General features: G+C 33.7%; 4 protein-coding genes across 14 annotated transcripts; 1 reads left to right on the top strand and 3 right to left on the bottom strand.

Moving 5' to 3' along the window:
- Positions 1 to 1,450: 1,450 nt before the first annotated feature.
- Positions 1,451 to 5,748, bottom strand: LOC117133690. Its single transcript, XM_033290495.1, has 13 exons — positions 5,624 to 5,748; positions 5,478 to 5,546; positions 5,315 to 5,389; positions 5,150 to 5,218; positions 4,422 to 4,556; positions 4,255 to 4,323; positions 4,075 to 4,161; positions 3,638 to 3,997; positions 3,126 to 3,554; positions 2,737 to 2,990; positions 2,568 to 2,649; positions 2,059 to 2,443; positions 1,451 to 1,962 (listed from the first exon to the last, which is right to left on the bottom strand). The coding sequence occupies exons 1-13, from the start codon at positions 5,663 to 5,665 to the stop codon at positions 1,697 to 1,699; spliced, it is 2,322 nt and encodes a 773-aa protein (XP_033146386.1). The 5' UTR covers positions 5,666 to 5,748; the 3' UTR covers positions 1,451 to 1,696.
- Positions 5,728 to 7,946, bottom strand: LOC117133693. The gene is made up of 3 exons (XM_033290502.1): positions 6,448 to 7,946; positions 5,957 to 6,358; positions 5,728 to 5,856 (listed from the first exon to the last, which is right to left on the bottom strand). Exons 1-3 carry the CDS (start codon positions 7,297 to 7,299, stop codon positions 5,743 to 5,745), a joined length of 1,368 nt encoding a protein of 455 aa, XP_033146393.1. The 5' UTR covers positions 7,300 to 7,946; the 3' UTR covers positions 5,728 to 5,742.
- A 2-nt stretch (positions 7,947 to 7,948) lies between these two features.
- LOC103864708 (PITH domain-containing protein 1) lies at positions 7,949 to 9,971 on the bottom strand. The gene is made up of 9 exons (XM_009142472.3): positions 9,760 to 9,971; positions 9,584 to 9,664; positions 9,224 to 9,273; positions 8,981 to 9,058; positions 8,825 to 8,882; positions 8,692 to 8,741; positions 8,417 to 8,525; positions 8,267 to 8,328; positions 7,949 to 8,179 (listed from the first exon to the last, which is right to left on the bottom strand). Exons 1-9 carry the CDS (start codon positions 9,841 to 9,843, stop codon positions 8,137 to 8,139), a joined length of 615 nt encoding a protein of 204 aa, XP_009140720.1. The 5' UTR covers positions 9,844 to 9,971; the 3' UTR covers positions 7,949 to 8,136.
- A 236-nt stretch (positions 9,972 to 10,207) lies between these two features.
- Positions 10,208 to 22,166, top strand: LOC103864706 (putative protease Do-like 3, mitochondrial). Of its 11 annotated transcripts, XM_033290497.1 has the most exons (14): positions 10,208 to 13,152; positions 13,451 to 13,630; positions 13,705 to 13,878; positions 14,010 to 14,076; positions 14,165 to 14,206; positions 14,850 to 14,910; positions 18,801 to 19,369; positions 19,492 to 19,737; positions 19,880 to 20,075; positions 20,214 to 20,467; positions 20,541 to 20,668; positions 20,791 to 20,964; positions 21,096 to 21,146; positions 21,279 to 22,166. In XM_033290497.1, the coding sequence occupies exons 7-14, from the start codon at positions 19,009 to 19,011 to the stop codon at positions 21,534 to 21,536; spliced, it is 1,668 nt and encodes a 555-aa protein (XP_033146388.1). In that variant the 5' UTR covers positions 10,208 to 13,152; positions 13,451 to 13,630; positions 13,705 to 13,878; positions 14,010 to 14,076; positions 14,165 to 14,206; positions 14,850 to 14,910; positions 18,801 to 19,008; the 3' UTR covers positions 21,537 to 22,166. The 11 variants fall into 11 exon arrangements, 5 of the variants coding, with proteins under 5 accessions (XP_033146388.1, XP_033146390.1, XP_033146389.1 ...); XM_033290499.1 differs by lacking the exon at positions 14,165 to 14,206 and having other exon boundaries at positions 13,743 to 13,878; XM_033290498.1 differs by lacking the exon at positions 14,165 to 14,206.
- Positions 22,167 to 22,180: the final 14 nt, after the last annotated feature.

The following is a 22,180-nucleotide window of genomic DNA, read 5'->3' as shown; positions in this document are numbered from 1 at the left end:
GCAGAATCTCTCATCAGAAGCATCTTCTCTTGTGTTTCTGAGCTGCTTCTCCACGTCCTTTACTGTATGAGTACGCCCTTTTAGGAAGTCCCACTTAAATTTCTCGGTTCCCTCTCGTGGTTCTCTTGCTTCACCACTACATTTCAAACCAGTCACCATGTGGAATTCTCTTATAGAGAACCTCATTGGCTGAGCACCAAAATGGAACCATGCTTCGTGTCTCTTCACTGTCTTGATGCTTTTGGTGAGAACTGCGTGCACTATCTTAGCTGATAATTTCAAAGACCTCTCTCCAAGCTTGATCACCGGTCCCAAAAACGTCCCTCTTATTCTGTTGAACTCATCATTTCCTAGAATTTCCTTAACAGTTTTGATATAAGCAACTATCGAGTGTTGGTTTATCGATATCGTCTTCTCTGGCTCTGATCCAATCGGATACCTCAGCTCAGGCAGTGCTAGTCTTAATGGTAATGGATCTCCCATCTTGTTTCTATCCTGCGTAAACAAGAAAAATTTTATTTGTCTAAATTAATTAAAATCCAATTTTCAGGAAGGGTTTCCTGAAAAAATACAAATCCTTCCCGAAGTCTATACACATGCTTTCACATGAACTAGAATTCTACGAATCATATTAGGTTAAAACGAGCAAGTCTATACACAAGCAAAAACCAGGAGACCAATCTCTCAGAAAGAAAACACACATAAGGTTGAATCTGCAACATACCTTCAAGAGATAGAGCTCTAGAAATGGTTTTTCTCGGAGAATAGAGAGAGCTCGCGTAAAAGATCGAGAGAGAGAGAGTTCTGGAGATGGGTTTTCGTCGGAGATCGAGAGATATGGAGATGAGAGAGAGATTCGAGAGGCGGAGACGAGTGAGATTCGAGAAGTTTGAAACGGCGAGAGTGTTGAGACGGCAAGAGTTTTGTTTTTTTTCAATCGAAATGTATTGTTTTGGAAACCTATCCTATATTAATTGGGTTAAGTATGCTTATGTAATATTCTTTAACAGATGATTCTCCTCAGACCAGCGGTTAAACCAAGGCTTTTTATAACTCAAAAGTCTCTCTATCCCCGGGTTCGATATGTGGTGGATTCAAAATCTATTTTAATTCTTTTTGTGTTACAGTTTGGAGTTAAATAAAATTAAATGTAATCCATAACAGATGATTCTTCTTGGCCTAGTGGCTAAACTCCCACACTATCCAAATACGCAGACTCTCTCCCTCTGGGTTCGATCCTTTGTGGTTCTAAATTTTTGTTGTCTGTAAACATCACAATTTTAAGCTTACCATATACATGTCCAATCCTTAGTATAACAGATGATTCTTCTTGGCCTAGTGGCTAAACTCCCACACTATCCAAATACGCAGACTCTCTCCCTCTGGGTTCGATCCTTTGTGGTTCTAAATTTTTGTTGTCTGTAAACATCACAATTTTAAGCTTACCATATACATGTCCAATCCTTAGTATATAATCTCATTTCATTCTTTTTTACATTTGAAACACTTAACTTTTTTTCTGGAAACCCATCCAGAAACAATATTTTAACCTTCCAAGATATATGATACCCAAATAAAATACTTGATATCCTTCCAATCTTTCTTATGTAACCAGACGCCAACAACATAACAAAATAAACAGTCATAACTAAAACCGAGTCTTAACTAAAACAAAAAATGTTTTCATGCATCATTCTCATTTCCCAAAGCTCTCATCCACAAATTGGTTGAAGATCTCACAAGACAAGGTTCTCCTTAGCTCCAATGCATTGTCATCATTAATCTTTGTCATGTCTCCTATCTTCAATGACTGGCACTCCAGAATCTTGACAAGAAATATCCCACAGTTGAAAGGATGTTTTGTCTTGGGTAAACCTTGTGCCTGCTCAATCTCAAATGGAATCATCTTCACCTTATCTACCTCATCACCAGAAGATTCCACCAGCAGATTAGAAATCAACACTGTCATATTTAAAAATCAATATCAAGATAGAATCAGTTGAATATTTCAAACCAAGAAACAGATGAATACATCAAATACAGATTGTTTATACATACCTGCCAACTTTTTCACTTGAGGAATATCAATGCTGTTGCTTTCCTTTTGAAAACAATCATATACTGTGATTCTTTTCTTCTTCAAATGAATTTCCATCCCAATCCAGACATTGCTTTTTTTTCCAAGAGTAATCCCATACACAACATCAACATCTTCTCCCCATGTCTTCTCTGGATATACCTTCCCTCTCACAGTATCTTTAAATAAATCGTTGAAAATCTTTTTACCTTTGACCTTTTCTTTCTTGTAAGCCAAATCATCAGAGAGCAAGCAATGCAAGAACTCCATAGGTAGGAAGCACGCCTTTGGAATCTTGTAGTTGTGGAACCAAGCAGCATTCTCATTTCTTCTGCAATTTAGCATTGCAAAGGCTCCATCAATGTGCTGCAAAAAAAAAGGCAAACATTATCTAATTTGTTACTATATAATTTCCTGAAACTAAACAAATCCTTCCTGAATTTTTTTTAAAAAAAAAAGCTCAAGGCAAGAACATATGTAAACAAATTACCTCTTTCTTAAGGTCCTTTTTTGCATTTTCCATGCTTTGAAAGAAAGATTTCCTTATCTTATTATCATTGATTGATAGGGACCTGCAGTCGATTAAAGATTCAAAGGAATTACCAAACCTCTTATACATAAATATAAGAATATATAGACAAGGACAGAAACATGCTTACGTTTCATGCATGCCGGGCTTTAATGTCATCCAATTTTGAAGCCTTGAAAGCTTATGTTCCGCAGGAGTTGAAAACGGATCAACTGCAGGTATAATCTCAGGTATTACAGTTAAAGCCGGATTTCTGTCAGACTTGAATGGAGTTTTTGTGTCTCTAGATCGTTTAGGCACCCTCTCGCTCCTTCTTAGGAAAACATTATCCATTCCTGAATTTTGTGATGAGGCAGCAGCTTTCCTTTTCTTATCAGGCTTCACCTTTAATCAAACAATAGACACCAAGCAAAATATTATCAAATTTGTTGCAATCGGAATTTCTGGAAACCATTCCTGAAACTAAAATGTATGTATATCAAACAATTCACGTGAAGTATAATTCTAGTTATGATTTACCTTATCTGCCATCTTCCAGACTCCATCTTTCCATTCTCTATGAATTCGCAAATCTGAATGTTTGAATAGAATAGTTTCCATAGAAGTATAGAGACACACCGAGTATGTGTTATCACCAAGTACCATGCTAATTTGTCCGCTGCTCCAGCCATTGTTGTAGAAGGCTTCTACCTTATCCATCATCTCAAAGGATTTTTGGTCACTAGTTGGTGTTGCAGGACGTATTTTGTCAGCCGTGATAGTATCCTGAAGTTTCTGAAGTCTATGTTGGTCTGTGAAGAGTGTCGTGTACTCAACTGTCAGCTCCTCTAGTCCTTCACACAGTTTAAGATCAACAACCTTTCCTGGATACCATATTTCGTCATCAGTAGACAAAATTTCAACCTCTGCGCCTATTTGAAAGTGAGCTAGAAGCCTGCTTACTTCAACCTATTAAAAATGAAGATTCAGTAACATCAGCGGTTTTAAATTGTTAGAATAATAATTAAAGATCAAATATACTCGATGCATACCTCGTTTTTTTCTGAAAAATCTATAGCACTTGTCTGAAGATGCTCTGTTTGCTGAGTAATAGGCGGCATCTTCGAAACATATGTGGAAACTAGCTCAGTAGTAGGTTCTGTAGTATCCTTGAGATTTTCTTCTGCTTGATTCTGCTCTGATGGTGTCTCATCGGATTGATCTCCCTCACTTGTCTGAAGGTGCTGTGTTTGCGGAGTAAGAGGCTGTGTCTTCGAAACATCTGTGGAAACTAGCTCAGTAGTAGGTTCTGTAGTATCCTTGAGATATTCTTCCGCTTGATTCTTTCTGCTTGATTGTGAATGCTCTCCTTCACTTGTAGAAAAATATTGGGTCGCAGTTTCTGTCTCACTCTATAAGACAAAAGTAAATGGTAAGAGTTAGTTGAATAGAAAAATATTACCTAAACATTTTAAATATTTCTTCTTACCAAAGCATTCTTATTTTCTTCAATAACTAGTGCAATTAGTGAAGACAATGGAGAGGAAGGTCTGTAATGCACAGCATGTGTATCCTCCTGTAATAACAGTAAAATAAAAGAGGTAGTTATGAAGAAGTTTCTACAATTTAAAATTCAAGTTGTACTTATGAAAGACATTTCTATGCTTACCTTTTTATTGTTTGCTGAAATGATCTCAGTCAATGGCTGTGTAGCCTCATACGTTTCCTCTGTTACCGTCTGCAAAAAAAACAAAAAAAAGTCAGGTAGGGGATCAAAAACACGTACAAAAGCTTTCAAACATTACTTGAAATCTCCAAGATTTTTTGAACATTTACCTGCTGTTTCTGAATTGGAGTAAAAACTTGAGCCTCAATACTCTTTGGAGATATTGGAGAAGAAGGTGTCTCATTCATTTCCAGTGTTTCTTTTTGCAAAACTTGAGTCTGAGCAGCAGGTGACTCAATCACAATCTGCAAAAAATATCAGGAAAGGCCATCATGAATACATTCAATTATAATTTCTAGAGTAAATATTACCTCATCATCTGGTTTCCTTCTCCTTGATTAGTTTTGGGTGGCGTTTCATCAGTAGAGGTTTGTGTTTCCCTCTGCCAAAAATTAGAAAGGTCTATATATGTAAATCACCCAAAACTAATTGTAAACTCCAACTGTCATTGAGCATATACCTCTTTTGTCAGATTAGGAGTAAAAACTTGAGTATCAAGGGCAGGCGTGTCATCCGATGGCTCTCTCTCAATCTGTAAAAATTATCACGAAGTCAATCCAGAGTACGTTCTAAAGCTTCCAAACATTAACTTAAAAATCCAAGATTTTTTTGACCATGTACCTGCTGAGTCTGACTTGGAGTATAAACGGGAGTTTCAATACTCTTTGGAGCTATTGGAGAAGAAGGTGTCTCATTCATTTCTACTGTTTCTTTCTGCAAAACTTGACTCTGACTAGCAGGTGACTCATTTGTTAATTTCTCTCTCACAATCTGCAAAAAAATATCAGGAATGGCCATCATGAATACATTCAACTATAATTTCTAGAATAAATATTACCTCATCATCTGGTTTTCCATCTTGATTAGGATTGGATGGCCTCTCACCGGTAGACGTTTCTGTTTCTTTCTGTCAAAAATCAGAAAAGCCTTTATATGTAAAAAAAAATCACCCAAAACTAATTTGTAAACTCCAACTGTGAAAACAATATCATTGAGCATATACCTCTTTTGTCAGATTAGGAGAGAATACTTGAGTATCAAGGGCAGGAGTTTCATCATCTGATTCATTCATTGTGTCCTGCAAAAATCAAGAATGCATTCTAGAATATGTACAAAAGCTTCCAAATATTACTTCAAAACTCAACAATATTTTATTGGTTACATACCTCATTTGTCAAATTAGGCTGTTGAGACATTGGAGATAAAGGCGTCTCACTCGATGATTGCGTGTAATCCTGCAAAAATCAGGAAGGCATTCAGGATTTTGTACAAGAATTTCCAAATATTTTCTTAAAAATTTTTGAGCATATACCTCATTTTGTTGAGACTTTGGAGATGCAGCTGATTCAATCATTGTCTCCTGCAAAAATCAGGAATGCATTCAAGAAGTACAAAAGCTTTCCAAATATTACTTCAAAACTCAACAATATTTTATTGGTTACATACCTCATTTGTCAAATTAGGCTGTTGAGACATTGGAGATAAAGGTGTCTCACTCGATGGTTGCGTGTGAGACATTGGAGATAAAGGTGTCCCACTGGATTGCTGTTTGTCAAATATTAGGAAGGCATTCAAGAATATGTACAAGATCTTCCAAAAAATACTTGAAAATGCAAATGTAAAAGAAGATGTTTTGAGAATTTACCTTTTGTGTCACGTTAGTGGGAAAAACATTGCTGTTTCCTTCCAACTCTGACACACGAGCTCTAAGATGTATGTTTTCTTCTTCCAGTAATGACATTCGATCCTTCATGCTCTTCAGATTCTCCTCCATTACCGTGATGATCCTGTTCACTTTTTCATTTACTGAATCCTCATCAATCGGAGTAGAAGCTTGGCCAGTCTCCTTATTTGCCATCATTTGAATAAGAGCATCCAATGTGTCAAATGTGTCTACACACCTATTTTCCCAGTCATCGGCTGTAATCTTGTACCCTTTCTTTGTTACATCTTTCACTGTTTCCAACTCGTCACTATATTTGTCTTCAATGGAGATATCATCTTCTGGATCATGAGGAATAGAAGGTAGTATGCAATGGACCTTCAGCTGAGAATATTTCAAAAAAAGACCAATGAGAAACATATTAAAAAGAAGAAGCCAAATAAACTGAGAAACATATACTTGGAAAAGCTTACCTTTGTATCAGCTTCAACCTGTAAAACCCTATCAAGTGATGGATTCTCTACCTCAGTGTATTTTTCACACAAGTAAGTCGGCCCAGGAACCTCAACTGTTGGTACACACTTACTGAACTTATCCCTTAGCAAAGGAATCGACTCTAGTATCCAAAGAAGGAATACTAGAGGATAACCTTGCAACTCAAATTTGGATTTATTCTCCAAATGATTCGCGACAGCGTTTTGAATTGACTTCAGGAGCACAATGTAAGCCTCTTTTCCCCATGGATATGTCATATCCTGTGCATTTTTCGCATATTCCAAAGGAAAACTCCCTCCTTTGCTCTTCCGCAATAATATGCTCTCTACCAGGATGAGCATTGCGAGGCATATTCTCTCCTCAGAAGCATCTTCTCTTGTGTTTCTGAGCTGGTCCACCACGTCACTTAACTTATGACTACGCCCCTTTAGCAATTCCCAATTAAATCTCTCGGTTTCCCTTCGTGGTCCTTCTAATGCACCACTACATTTCAAGCCTGTCATCATATGAAATTCTCTTATAGAGAACCTCATTGGCTGCGCACCGAAATGGAACCAGGCTTCATTCTCCTTGACAGAAACGATGCTTCTAGTGAGAATGGCGTAGACTATCTTTGCTGATAACTTCAATCCTCTCTCACTGAGCTTCATTACAGGTCCCAGAAATGATCCTCGGACTCTTATCATCTCATCTGGTTTTAGGATGCTTTTGACAATAGAGATATAATCTGAACCAGAGTATTGGTTGATTGCTGACTTTTCCTTTGGCTGTGAACCAATAGGATACTTCAGCCCTGGCAGTGCTAGTTTTAGAGGTACTGAATCTCCCATCTTGTTTCTATCCTGCGTAGACAAGAAAAAAAAAAATTCAATTTTCAGGAAGGGTTTCCTGAAACAATACAAATACAAAACAACACAAAAGTCTTCATTTGCTTCGCTTGTTAATAAGAACGAGTAACACACAAATCAAAATCAAAACGCAAGCTTCCCAAATTTTAATTCAAAAACCCTAATTTTAAAAAGTTACCGATTTCGAAAGTAGAGAGTGTGACGCTGATGATTAGATAGCCGGAGAAGATGATTATCGAGCCGGAGAAGATGATTAGCGAGCCGGAGAAGACGATTAGCGAGCCGGAGAAGATGATTCCCGAGCCGGAGACTTCGATTCCCGAGTCGGAGAAGATGATTCCCGAGCCGGAGACGACGATTCCCGAGTCGGAGAAGATGATTCCCGAGCCGGAGACGACGATTCCCGAGTCGGAGACGACAGTGCCGGTGAGGGTTTGAAGATTCCCGAGGGGAGACGACACGATTCGCGATCGAATGAAATGAAATGTTTTTTTTTTTTCTATTCTTATAACAAAGGGTATAAAGGTAAATTACCCCTTTAATGAAACCTATTTTTGTGACTTCTGATCCTGAGTGCTAGTTTGGGAGGAAAACTTCAAAAGGTGCTATTATTGACAATTGCCCTAAAATAAAATAGAGTTCACTCTTAATAAAAGTTCGAAAATATCGCGGTTCAAGGAAAGAAAAAGATTCCACACTTAACAAGTCTCCGTCATTTTATTCGATAAATATATGTTTGTTAATATTAGGCCCCAGCTTATTGAGGAAACATAAGTATGCGAAAAGGCAAAGGAGTGAAGTTGGAAGCAGATAATATCTTCACTCAACTTGTGAGAAACCTCCACCAGTCTCAGCCTTTGTCCTACCAAAGAGACAGTGTTTGCGATCAAGTACGAAGATAAGAATATTTATATAAAAAAAGAGTAATGTGGTTGAGATTTAGGCTTACTTGTGATCTGAAGGATTCGGTCTTATCTCATATACAATCGTTGCAACAACATCCCTTTTCAACTGTTAAGACCAGAGGAACCAAACGTAAACAACTACAAATACCATATTAATAGTAGGCACTAGCAGCATTTTTTGAATCCACACTTACCTGGGTTGCTTCACCTTTAAAACCGATATAGCGTATTTGGGTTGTGTCACCTCCAAAACTCTCCGGGAAATGCAACGTGATGTTCCCAACACTCTGGAATTTCGAATACCTAATCACATTATTACACGGTTTCAACTGTAATCAGACCATATACACTTGTAACCAGTTGATGAAACAAAAAGCATTCAAAGGATAATGCTCAACTTCTTAAGATTCATTACATAAGTCTTCAGAGTCTATTACGACACAGATGAAATGCGAAGTGAAAAATATACCTGGTTTGGTATTCTAATACTCCTTGCAAATTTTCAGCTAACTCCCATTCCTTCAAAGAACTCAAACATAAGTGCAAATGGTTTTTGGCATTTTGGTTAAGCAAAATAATACTCACAAGGGGGATGAATATACCTGAACGGCTTGCATGCTCTCAGCGTCTGAGAAGTCAATCCCTTCACGATTGATGAACCTACAATTTTGAGACATTAATTAACTATATAGTTTTCCCAAAACGAAGGAAAAGTATGCAGTATACATGAAATGTTTTGTGGAGTGCTATACACTTACACTCTCAACTTAGAAGGACTTGTACCATCAGGACCACCAACAATTGATATGCTCTTGATCTTGACGTCTGATGTAAATCTACAACATGGACAAAATTTGAGCTACACAACCCAAAAGTACTTAAAACTTTTAATCCTACCAAGTGAACAATCTAAATCAAAACCAAGTATATTAGTAGAAACTTGAAGCTTGTGTGAATTAAAATAAATAAATGCCACAGACTGAAGGGGAACAATAACTTACGGTACAAAGACAAGCAATTCAGGGTCTCCTTCGTTGCTCTCCAAATGCTCCTGTAACCAAAGACAAACACACACAATTTCATTCTCACATAAGCCCTATTAACCAAAACAAGGGTAGATATAATAAGTATATAACTAAGGATCCTCCATCATCACCAAGGTTGATACAAGTTTGATGACTTATAGATAAGTTGGCTCTATAAGTTCTAACTTAATGGCTTATTATAAGCCTACAAGCCAAGATTTTTTTATTTTAACCTGAACTTCTCAAACTCACACGATCTTTAATGATATGTTTTGTTCATTAAAACCAATGTTCTTGAAGAAAAGATGCAAAACATAAAAGTTTGTTGTGAAGTACCCCAGAAGAGTGTAACCGCTGTTCCCATGCTTTGAAGACTGATTTAACACTTCCCGAGACAGACTCGTTCAGCGCAGACACCTGAAACCAAGTTATAGAGCATACGATTACATGATATATCATTCAGATTGATCTTGCAAACCCTAAAACAGAGGAGAGCGAAGAGAGAGAGAGACCTTGGGGAGATCGATGTGCTTGTAGAGTGACCAATCGGAGGAGCACTCATGATCCTCGCAGTTGTGATCATGCGTACACGACATTTGAGCAAATCGGCGAAGAAAATCAAATCAGAAAATTGGGGCCAAGAAGAAACTAGAACAAACAATCAGAATTAAACCCCGAAACTCAGCGTTTTGATATATAGGGATAGGTTCAATAATTTTTGTGGTGCCTTAATTTTGATCTACTGTTAATTTTAGTCGAAACTAAAATTTAGAATAATACATTTAAAAACATTAAAATGATTTTTAATGTTAGAATAATACATATAAAGAAAAACTTCTAAAAAACTTATATTACATAATAAAAACATAAATATATCTGTATTTATAATTGTACTAGATTTGATCTGCCCTGTATGCAAGATATTTTTTTATTTCTTTTTAGATGTGATTAAAATTATAAATTTATTATGAATAAATTTATTTTAATAGAATTTATCAATATTTTATAAACAGTTATCATTTTATAAATTTGGTATTTGACAAATGTTTATAAGTTATAAAACTGATATAATTAAAAGAGCATATCTTTGTAAAAAAAAGTGGAATGATTGTAATTTTTGGGAGAATTTCATGGTATCACTTTACATCTTTACTACGATTAAAAGTACATTTTCAAAAATGTTTTCTTCGTTAAGTGGCAAAAGGTTTTTTACAATTGTTCTCTAGATATAATAAATCATTACTTAAATAAATAAAAATATATAATTTTTTTAAAAATGTTTCGAATTATACATTTTCAAATTTGATTTTTTTTTTATAAATTTTGTTTTTGATTTTTTTTTTCGAATTTGTTTTTGTTAAAATTTGTTTTTGAAAATCGAAAATTATGTTTGAAACTATTTTTTAAAAATTAAAATTTTAAAATCGAAAATTTCAAATACTTATAATTTTTAAAGTATTTATATATTTACTAGAATCATAAATTTCACATTCCAAAAACCCTACGCCACCCCTCAACTCTAAGCCTTAAGTCTATATCAGTTAGTCCTAGGGGAATACGTGTCTTTTAACTTTCATTAAAAGTGAAGATAAAAATGATTAATGTAAACATGAAAAGTGGTACTATGAATGTGGCATTTGTGAAAATTTCCCGTAATTTTTCACCTCTTCTATCAAGTTTGGCCACATTTTCAAAACATTTATTTTGGTCTAGTGGTAGAATGTAGTGGTCTACATTTTCACCAGCACATGGGTTTGAGGCGCCTCTTACCATTTCAGATGTTAATATTTTTTCTGCTTTTATCCTTCAAAAGTGGCAATTTTTTCTCTCTTGTTTCCGGTCACTTTATTCCTAGGAACGGCTCTGCATATATATACACATAAACCGGTTCATTGGACAGATGTTTCAGTGGGTGCTAAAGAAAGAAAAATAGTTTATAACAACTATTCAAGTCTTTAAATATTTGAATTTCATATAGTTAACATTTTTAAAATCGATTTTTAAATGGAATCTTATTTTGCTGAATCCAATAAATGAGTGTTTTATATAATCTAGTACATAAACCGGTATTTTAAACAAAAACTCAACCTGGCATGCAGGGCCTTGCTTGATACTAAGAAGATCAAGCATTGGCTTTGTGGCCAACAAGAAATATTTATTTGGGGGGGGGGGGGGTGGGGGGGGCAACAATACACGAAGTTCCTCTCTAGTTTTGGTGGCAAAGACCAGGAATGTACTGTTTTAGAAGTTCTGAGTTTGAATTTCATGGAAACACTTTTTAATATTTTTAATATTTTATTTAGATCATGGGCCAAAATGGTTTTTTGCTTCTCGGCCGAAAATTGTCAGGCCCGGCCCTGCTGGCATGAGAAGTTTAAATCGTGTTGGTGGAACCGAAGACTGGTATGAAAAGTTGTATCATTCATCTGTTTAGCATTTTTGCATATGAAGATTAGATCAGTGTCCAGTCCCTATTTAATGTCTTTGTTAAACTACCAAAAGCGAGGAAGAATTCAAATTTGATAAACGCTTGTTAGATAATAAGGAGATAGGACAAGTAATCTTTAAAAGATGGAATTTGTCAGATCTTTCATCTGATGCTCTTTCATCTGATGCGAATATAATGACTTATATTTCGAGTTACTGTAGAGCTTTAAGTCAATAAAAAGTGATATGAATTCAAAAAAGAAGATTCATATTTCGAGTTGCCGCATAACGTCGAGTCTACTACTGGAAGTTTGTGTTCTAATAATTTCAGGTAATATTAATTTTTATTGTGTTATGATATTGTTAGGTTACATTAAAGTAGACAATACTCTACCTAAAGGATTTGGTATGAAGAGGAGAGAGGACTTCATGTATGTGTATTTTGTGTGAAAATATTGTCAGTATTTTATTGAACATGCTATGGAAGCAAGTATTAGGAAGACTATGAGTATGAATGGTGACCAAAGAACAACAAGGAATAATGCATTCCCTGACATTCTTAAAAAAATTTATCATTCACAAAGAATAAATTTTTCTTCTCATTCTCTACCATTTTTTTTGTACATAAATAAAGAACAAAGTTATTACTTGTTAAATATGGGATGGAACAACCATTACTTTTCATTCCTATCATTTTATTCCTCTAAGTTCCTTTCCTATTCGTTCCTTTTGTTTCCAGAATTGGCCAATCGGACCATATGACCTACGTATATTGTTATGATCTATGAGAGGAAAATTTAGATTTGAAAATATATTTACTATCTTAACATAAGGATACAGATGAAAGGTTGGACTATAATATATAGATCTATGAAATATTGTTAGAACATAAAAAGTTCTTCTAAGTTTTGCTAAAACTCATTCTAAGGCTACAAAAGCCATGTATAAAAGTAAAGTGTTAAAAATTCAGTAAAGTACAAAATATATTTAATACAAAATTAAAAGTTACTATTTTTTTTTAAGTATCTTCAAAGATAAAGCAACACATATCTATCTATCTATAATAATAATTTAGAGTTTTCTCTCACCTCGTGCATCCACATCATTAGGTAAGGGTGGGCAAATTGTGCCACGTGGCATCTTCTCTTTCAGTTTCTAAAAATGATGTCTCGCTGTGTTTATTGGGCTCTTATTCTAGCAGGCCATTCTGCTATTATGTTCGGCTCACCTGCAAACGCACGGAGGCTTAGGTCAAGCGGCTGTGACTCTTCGGAATTAAGCACTCCCACCACTGCCTGTCTGTGTTAAATTCTTCCGTTTTCGGATTACATATCCTTTAATCCTAGCATTTACGTCGTACTCACTACTCCACTCTCTCGCATGTGAACGGCCTCATCATCATCCGACTATAAAGTCTGACCCTAGAGATATTGAGTCTGTGAAGAAGAAGTTTTACCTAGCTTGGAAGCCATCATCTGGTATGTGTTTGAATAATTACTTCTTAATTATAGCTTTCAATCAATACGTCCCACTGCGTGTTTTTCAGTTCATCTTCCCCACCTTCTCTATTTCTTGATTCTCTGTATATAAATATTAATCACTTCTCTAGATTCTTTGCTTATTTACATATTATAAGAGTAACACATCCGAATCTAATCTGATTTCGTGACTGTTCATGTTGCATGGTTTGTTTGAAGAAGTTGATTTCGCTTTAGAAGAATGGATGGTCGATCAGATGCATATTGTAAATTTATTACTTTTTACTTTTTGTAACAGCTTCAAGCTTTCTCTTGGTATCTAAAGCTCCGATTTTGAATGAATCGTGAAGCTTCAAATTCGTTTATAAGACCCATGAGCTGGTGTTTTTAGGTCAGGCCTGCAGTGGAGACTGTCTTTGAAAACCTTCTACTTCAGCTACTGTTAGCGAAGAAGATACCATCTATTGGAAAATTCCATGTGTGTGAATGATTATCAAAATAAGCCTTCCCTGGACTTATCTCATAAATATAAAGATCTTTTGTGTATTGTAGATGAACATTTAGATGATGATTGCATTTCTTGAATCAAGCTTGCGGAGGGATTGAATGTTGATGGAGTATTGGAGAGCTGGGGAAAGATTAAGCCGGTAACATGGAAGCTTGGGATGAAGAAGTTAGAGATGATTGGTCTAAAAAGGACTTGAAAATTTGGTTTGGTGTCAATAGGTATGCCTTCAAGATCAATTCTAGAGAACACAAGTTTAGAGACCTATATTGTCGAAACAACATAGTCAAAGTTCCATCTTCTTTTGCATTTTACCTTCATAGCTTTGATATATATTCTACTATACTTGCAGATTTATCCATAAGTTTCAGATACTGAAATTTGCTAGCTCAGAGCTTTATGTTGTTACCACAAAACAGGTGATGTAATGCTTTAAACTGTCTAGACTTGCATACTGTGTGTCGCTTTTTATAGCTGAACTTTGTAGTATGCATGGAGAAACTGCAGGGCTGGTATGCAGGCGTTGTAATTGTGAGTTTATTAGTAAAGGTGAAAGTTCATACCCGATACACTAGAAAACAAACACCATATAGACCGTATAGAGTATGACCAATCAGAATCAATCAAATTAAAAAAATTGGAATTAAAATATGAAGAGCTCGGGCTTTGGTTGGCTATCCCAACCCAAGGTGTTGCAGCCTGTATGAATCTTTTCTCGAGAACCTTATTAAAGCAAAATTACTTTATAGTAGAAACAAAATTTCTAAATAATAGGAACACACGCTGTTGATTTGGTTATTGTTATTATCCCAAGGTTAGCTTACTGAAAGTAACAAATTCCATGTAAAAGTTCAAAAGTCATAATAGACCATGTCATGTGAAAAAAAAGAAGATGGAAGAGGTGCTTACTTCTAATGCCTTATTTTTTTTCTTTCCATTTGGTCTAATGCATTGAACCTAATCAATGATTTTGTCATTTGAATCATTAATGTTTAGAGAAAATGTTTTCTTTAAAAAAAAGAGTACCAATGAATTCAATAAATAAACAATACAAAAACAAGAAGTAGTCTAAGCGTTTAGTTTTTTTGGATGGGTTGTGACTAGCATTGATTCAATTAATTTGTTGAAAGCTATGATCGTTATGCTGATTTCTGAAATGCATGTGACGCATGTTTTCTTTATTTGGTTTTAGATTGGACTCATATGATGATGAGGATGACTCAGAAAAAGAGAAGGAAACAAACACCTTAAAGGTATTTTCCTACACCAAGTGCTTATGAACATTTTAGTTTCAAAAGCTTGTGAAATTTGGATCAATAACATAAGGAATAAAAAGGGTGGAACCACCGAGTAAGGGGCCAAATGGTGGAGCAATGAATAAGAACAACACAATTGTGTCAAAGAAACCAAAGCTGCAAGTCAGCATAAGCTGTTAGGTAACTAAACTTAACTAAATTAAAGGTATAGCTTTAAAAGCTAAAAATTTTGAATATGAAGAGTTGTATTGGTTACAAACTAACTTGGTGAGAAGAAAATAAGTGGCACAAGTGTGGCAGTGTTCATCATCCAAAAAGAAACTAGAGAACGGCCAAGTCACATTTTTCATATAAAGTTTTTTTTTTTTTGGTCAAAATTTTTCATATAAAGTTTTAATAGTTTTTCTTATTGGTGAATGGTTGAGTGGGGGTGAGTAACTGGGTTCCTAAAATTTTGAATTGTTGAATCATTCAAATCTATATTATGTTGTCGTTGGGTATGTTAATTGTTTTTAATGAATTCTTATTTTTGGTTTTCAAATGAGTAGTAATAATATGCCTTATGTCTTCGGTTTGATAAAACTAATCATCAAATATTAATTTTTTTTTATGGTTACAGTGTGGACAAATAATAGTTCTCCTCGAAACTAGATGCAATACTATAGGATGTATGATTGTTTAGGCAAAATAATCTGTTTGTTGTTTTGGAGTTTTGGTATATAATGTTTTATTGTTGATCTTTTGACAGTATCTATAATAAATTTTGTATCAATCCTTAGATTAGCCGAATTCAGTTGTTGAGAGATGTGGTTTACAGCTTTTTAAAAGTGTGCGTTTTTATTGATTCTTTTTATAACTTAAAAAAATAAGACAAAAAGAGTGACTATAAACTATTAGCTAGGTAATACTTAATTAACATACTTAAGCACACTTGAGTAAGCATAGAAATCAAACGTATGATAATGCTTTGCTCTTCTAGATTGAGGACAATACACTAAGTTGAGGACAATACACGTAAAATATAAAAACAAGAGGCATTTGTAATCGATGGATGATATATAACATCATGCAAGCCTATTTCATATATATAAATGAGAAAAAGCTTCAGTTACCTATCATGTACTAACATGTGACATCCAAAGACAATTATAATATAGATTTTTAACCACAATACAAAATAAGTTATACTTTGTTAATAATTATTTTGATCACCGACCCATTTATGAGAGAATAACAATATTATGCAAATATGATTATGATTTATATTAATATTCAAACTAATTATATACAGATAGCAAATACATCAGCTGACGAGGAGGAGAAAAAATAATAATAAATGTTCTAATACCCTTAAAAGTTATAAATTTAATGGTTTTAATGTCAAAATAAAATTTTAAAAAATCGTTCTTTTAAAATTTAGTATATCTTCAACAAAAAGTTCTTCCATTTACACATAATATTAATCTAAACCATACCAAAGCTACAAAGTAAAACCTATTCCCCCACTTTATTAAAAAACAAAAAGATGGTATCAGAGAATTCAGAAAACAATTATAATTCAGACAAAAACACTGGCAGCTGTGAAAGAAACTCCTCAGACACATACCCCACTGTTTATTTCAACCTCAGTCTACGATATTTGCAGCAGAGCCATTTAGGATGATATATCATTACATTCATTTTAAAATATGCTATCCTAGGAACATAGTCAATTCACGTCCGATCAATGCTAACAAATTATATAACCATTTTGAAGACAAAATATATAACCAATACGTCAACAATGAAGCCCCTAACAAATTGCCACAGTATAGATAATCACAAAACAAAAAATATGCATTTACGTGTTTTTTGGAACATCAATTTTAATTTATGTTTTAAGTTCAATTGTATTTACTTTGGTGTGATTATCAACTATTTCTTCTATTTTTATTAAATCAATCAGTAAAAATCACTTATGCGATTTCTCTTTGACCTAAGAAACTTCAAAACAAAATAATATATTAATGTTTCTAACCACTACCAAATAAATCGAATAAAACAATTTTGAACTCACTAAAAAATAAAACATACGAACCCGGCGCGTAGCGCCGGAATACCACTAGTGACTTATAAAGAAAACACATACAAGCATAAACTTTAACAAGAATGGCATCCCCTATATATTATTTGAGAAGCATTGCAACATTTTTTTGTAGCCATGTGTCATTACTATAATGATTTTTAGAATTTTTAGTGAAATAGGTTGGTCCATCTAAATATATAATAAACTTTTTATTAAACCATAATAAATACATTATTAATGTGCTTCATTATTTCCTTAAATAAGATTACGGAATTGCCTAATGTGGCTAAAGTATATATGACAATTAATGATTTTGAATAATAAAGATTTGATAAAAATAAGTGTGTATTATAATTATATTTGTTTAATTTTAAGCTATTAAAATAAATTAAACAATCATAGTAACCATATAATAAAAATAAAAAAATTATATATATATATATATATATATTATATTTTGAATTTTTAAAAACGAGTATAAATTACTAAAACTGTTAAAAGTTTCACATTCAAATTTTGTGATCTATGATTTAAAACTTTTGTTAAGACATGATACAAATAATTAAAAAATAATATAAGTTTAAAGTCTCATTTAATAAGTATCAAAAATAAAAGATATATAAATATATGTATCATTTAAAATTAAACTATATGCCATATAAAAATACATAAATATCTTAATTTTGAAATTTACTTTTAACATTTTTTTGATAAAAATATTGACAACTTAATTTTTTAAAATATTATAAATTATTTAAACCATTTATCCCACAGTGAAAATTTTGTTATCACTAATTTAGACTTTTTGCTATAACAGATACAAATGACAAAAAAAGAGCAAAAAACATCATCTATTAAATATTAATATTAAAATATACCATATATATGTTACTATCATTTAAATTTAATTATATATCTTATCAAATAGAAAAAATATTTTTTTCGATTTATAAAATTTATTTATATGTTCGCACCAATTTAATTATATAAATAGTAGATAATGACTTTTTAATTATTCAATATATATTTATTATTTTATAATATATTATAAACATATAATATATAAAATAATTTATATATATAATGTTCATCCCGCGCAAGGCGCGGATCTTAACCTAGTTAGTTTATAAATGTCGAGGTGATCTCATCACAGTGATCAAATGATTTTCTCTCTTTGGAACAAGGCCAAATCAAAATTGCCGACCAGAAAATTTTAAACTCAGTCGATTGAGTATGTGGATGAACCATGAGTTGATAATAATTATTGTTCTAATATCAATAAATAATATTTTACAAACTGTGAATCGATAATAAACATGATCCAAAAATGATTGAATAGAGATTAAGATCACATTAAAAAAAAATCTTAACTCAAGATCAATAGAGTTTCATGTTGATAACATTTTGTAACTTTTTTTAAAAAGAGAAAGAATTGGTGTATCTTATTAAATGAATAATGAATCCTTTGTATAGGAGTTAATAGTTTGGAAACTAACTATAACTTGGAGAATAAGTAAATATTGGAGAACAAGTATATCTAAGACTTTCCATCATATAACCGAAATAAACCATATATTTTATTGGTGTAAATGGAAAGAAATCTATATCATATAGATAGTTTAGTTAATTTTACATAATTGCGCTATAGATAGTTTCGTTCATTTTCCATAATACCTTATGGAAAAGTTCCTTAGCGATATATTGCTGCCGGTTTGTGCAAGTTAATCGTTTAAAACCTACTCGCAATTGCTTAAACCCTCTTGAACCCTACAATCAAGCATCAACTGCTCAAGATGTACCGCTCTGTCTGTACCATGTCCAGGTTCTATTGCAACTCGAGCGGTCTTGTTCCTCGATTTCTTGTTGTTTGTAACAATTCTGCCCCGAAGACTGCAACGCTGAGATACGTTTCATCTTCTAATCTGCGCTGTTCTTCTAAGACATCAACGCCCGCACCATCTGGCACTGCAAAAGATAAGATAACCCCGGTGGTGGACAACTTTTTGTTCTCTAGCATCTTTCAAGGTTGGATGAATGGACTTTTTCAACAAGAAAAAGAACAACCCGTTGTGAATGAAGCGAACAACACAACTCCTTCGGTTACTCATCAAGAGAAAGAAGAATCTAGTGTGGATGAGGCAAAAAACACAACTCCTTCGGTTACTCATGAAGAGAAAGAAGAATCTGTTGTGGATGTAGCAAAAAAGACAACTCCGTCGGTTAATCATAAAGAGAAAGAAGAATCTAGTGTGGATGAAGCAAAAAAGACAACTCCTCCTTCTGCTATTGATTTAGCTCTTAACTCAGTGGTTAAGGTCTTCACCGTCTCTAGCAAGCCTAGACTTTTTCAACCATGGCAGATTAGTATGCAGAATGAATGCTCTGGCTCTGGTATTTACTAATTTATTTTTTATATATATTACAAAAACTCACATTAATTGATTAATACTTCTAACTGTAAACATGTAGTAATAGCTTGAGTTGGTTTGATACTTGGAATGGAATTGTTGTAGGATTTTTAATCTCGGGAAAGAAGATTATTACAAATGCGCATGTGGTGGATAATCACACATCAGTTAAAGTACAAAAGCACGGTTCAGCCACCATGTACAAAGCAAAAGTTCGAATGATTGGGCATGAATGTGATTTAGCCATCTTGGAGGTCGATAACGATGAGTTTTGGGAGGGAATGAAATTCTTGGAGCTTGGAGACGTACCCAAGCTGCAGGAAGAGGTGCACCTTGTTGGCTATCCTTGTGGTAATTGTTTCCTTTTAATATTAGATTATATAAATCTTTTTTGTTTTTTGCTAAGAAATATATAAAATATTTCGAGAAGAAACTAGAAGATATAATAAAGGCAGGAAATTTATGCGTGTAAGTTTACATGATTATGTTGCAGGTGGTGACAGTATATCCGTTACAAAAGGTGTTGTGTCGAGAGTTGAACTAAAAGAATATAGTCACAGCTCGACAGAGCTACTCACAATACAAATAGATGCAGCTATCAATTCTGGAAATAGTGGTGGTCCTGTATTTTTGGGAAACAAAGTGGCTGGTGTAGCATTTGAAGGTTTGTTCTGGTCCGATGGTATTGGGTGAGTCCAGTTGCAGATTTCAAGATTGAATTTATCTACAGTTTATTCCTAATAAGCATAACTATATTTCAAAAAAAAAAATTGTTTCTTGACCTTACAAATAAAAGGTCTAACTAACTATATTATTTTCACCTGCAGTTACATGATTCCAACTCCAGTAGTTAAGCACTTTTTAGACTGTATTGAAGAAAAACATGTTAGTTTCGGCTCAATGAATATATCATATCAGACGATGGGGAATGCACAAATTCGTGACTATTTCAAGATGAGCAAAGATATGACAGGGATTCTTGTAAACGAAATAAACCCGCTGTCCGATGCTTACAACTTTCTGAAAAAGGATGATGTTATTCTCGCCATTGATGGTGTTTCTATAGGAAATGATAGTAAAGGTACTAGTATATTACATATATAATTTTTCTCCATTTTTCAATGTGTTTTACTGAACCTTCTCCATGTGCACAGTCCCGTTTCTTAACCAGGACACCGTAGATTTCAAGCATTTGGTCTCTATGAAGAAACCATCTGAAACAGCTCTAATTAAAGTATTAAGAGAGGGGAAAGAGTGTGAGTTCAATGTCGGTCTAAAACCTGTAAGTCTTCCTTCGCATTTTTAACAAAACAGTTTTGTGACATCTACTATAGTTTAATTGGTGGTTCGCATTTTTTAGACAATATCATGTGAACAAGGTTATGGATTATCTATTGTGCGCAGGTGCAACCACTAGTTCCATTGCATAATTTTGACAAGATACGAAGTTACTATATATACGGAGGGTTTCTTTTTGTACCTCTATCTCAACCATACATTGATGGCTCTGATATGTGCGAGTGTTCTTCCAAAAAGATGCCCAAGAAAGCCAGTGAACAGATAGTAATCATTTCTCAGGTTTGTCCTTTTTATGCATCCCTTTTCTAAGCAAAGTATTTTACTGTAAAAAACATAACCTGTGAATGAGGATAACTTGAACTATAAGTAATGAGTTTTCAGTTATAATAAAGTTTTATTTCCTGCTATAGATCTTAGAGGATGACATCAATGCAGGATACGCCAGTTTTGAAGATTTACAGGTAATGTATTTATTGCTTACTCTTGCTCTTAAGTCAGACTAAAGCTTATTTCAAAACAGAAATTAAATCTTAGTTTGCTAGAAGAGTTCATCTGAATAAAAGTATAAATAAATACATTGGAAATGGAAACAGGTGAAGAAAGTGAATGGAATTGAAGTGGATAATCTGAAGCATCTATGTCAAGTCATAGAGGAGTGTAGCACCGGGTTTTTGAGGCTGGATTTGGAAAATGAAAAGGTTCTCATCCTCAACAATAAGTTGGCACGAAAAGCAAATTCTACGATCTTGAAAGAACTCAAAATACCGTCGGCCATGTCCGATGACCTTCAACCTAGACAGGTGAACAGGAGCCGCTTAGTTAGTCCTCGGCATAGCAAGAAAAATAATTAGTTTCCGGCCACTAAGTCAGCTTCAGCTGCAGCTTTATCCCTTCTAATGTAGTAGGATTTTATAATGTCATCAATAGAACAAAAATTGTTGACTTTTCATATTTTTTGTGTGCCAGTTTAAGTGACTTTTATATTATCTATATTCAATACTACAATTTTGGATGTTACTTGCTCTTCAACACTATATTATTTATTATAAATGTATACCAATGCTAGTATGTTTGATTCAACAATAATGCAACGTTATGAAAGGCACGCCGTCGCCATCTAAAAAGGTTATTATCAATACTGTATAGACGTGTCTCAGAAGTTGGTTCACATGATGAACTTTGTTTTTAAATTTTTTTCTGTAAAATGGTTACATTCCAGTCCAAACCATTTTAAAATGACTATTTTTTAACAATGTTATTGTATATTTAATGTCGATATCAACAAAATTGTAATATCTGGTATAACAGCTGATATATGATTTCACCAAATAACTATATAAAGTGTATAATACTTTTTTAATATTTAATTATTTATTTGCACGGTAATATGAAACACATATGTTAATGTTTTGAACATGATTTTATAATTTCACATATTAATCAAAATACACCAAAAATATGCGGCAAATACAAAAAAAAAATAACGAAAATGTGA

The sequence above is a fragment of the Brassica rapa genome, chromosome A04, assembly GCF_000309985.2.
Source record: "Brassica rapa cultivar Chiifu-401-42 chromosome A04, CAAS_Brap_v3.01, whole genome shotgun sequence".
In the NCBI taxonomy this organism is placed as follows: domain Eukaryota; kingdom Viridiplantae; phylum Streptophyta; class Magnoliopsida; order Brassicales; family Brassicaceae; genus Brassica; species Brassica rapa.
This window is presented reverse-complemented; position numbering and strand designations above follow the sequence as displayed.

Bases quoted from the DNA above. Each gene is read 5' to 3' on its own strand.
- LOC117133690 (XM_033290495.1), bottom strand. From the start codon at position 5,665: ATGATTGAATCAGCTGCATCTCCAAAGTCTCAACAAAATGAG. The intron at 5,547-5,623 runs GTATATGCTCAA...TGATTTTTGCAG, and splicing joins CAAAGTCTCAACAAAATGAG to GATTACACGCAATCATCGAG. The intron at 2,991-3,125 runs GTAAATCATAAC...GTTTGATTAAAG, and splicing joins TCTGGAAGATGGCAGATAAG to GTGAAGCCTGATAAGAAAAG.
- LOC117133693 (XM_033290502.1), bottom strand. From the start codon at position 7,299: ATGGGAGATTCAGTACCTCTAAAACTAGCACTGCCAGGGCTGAAGTAT. The intron at 6,359-6,447 runs GTAAGCTTTTCC...AAATATTCTCAG, and splicing joins AGGTTGAAGCTGATACAAAG to CTGAAGGTCCATTGCATACT. The intron at 5,857-5,956 runs GTAAATTCTCAA...TTTGACAAACAG, and splicing joins CCACTAACGTGACACAAAAG to CAATCCAGTGGGACACCTTT.
- LOC103864708 (XM_009142472.3), bottom strand. From the start codon at position 9,843: ATGTCGTGTACGCATGATCACAACTGCGAGGATCATGAGTGCTCCTCC. The intron at 8,742-8,824 runs GTATATTCATCC...AGTTCTTTGAAG, and splicing joins AGAGCATGCAAGCCGTTCAG to GAATGGGAGTTAGCTGAAAA. The intron at 8,180-8,266 runs GTAAGCCTAAAT...TCTCTTTGGTAG, and splicing joins CCGAATCCTTCAGATCACAA to GACAAAGGCTGAGACTGGTG.
- LOC103864706 (XM_009142471.3), top strand. From the start codon at position 18,772: ATGTACCGCTCTGTCTGTACCATGTCCAGGTTCTATTGCAACTCGAGC. The intron at 20,669-20,790 runs GTAAGTCTTCCT...TATTGTGCGCAG, and splicing joins TCAATGTCGGTCTAAAACCT to GTGCAACCACTAGTTCCATT. The intron at 20,965-21,095 runs GTTTGTCCTTTT...TTCCTGCTATAG, and splicing joins AGATAGTAATCATTTCTCAG to ATCTTAGAGGATGACATCAA.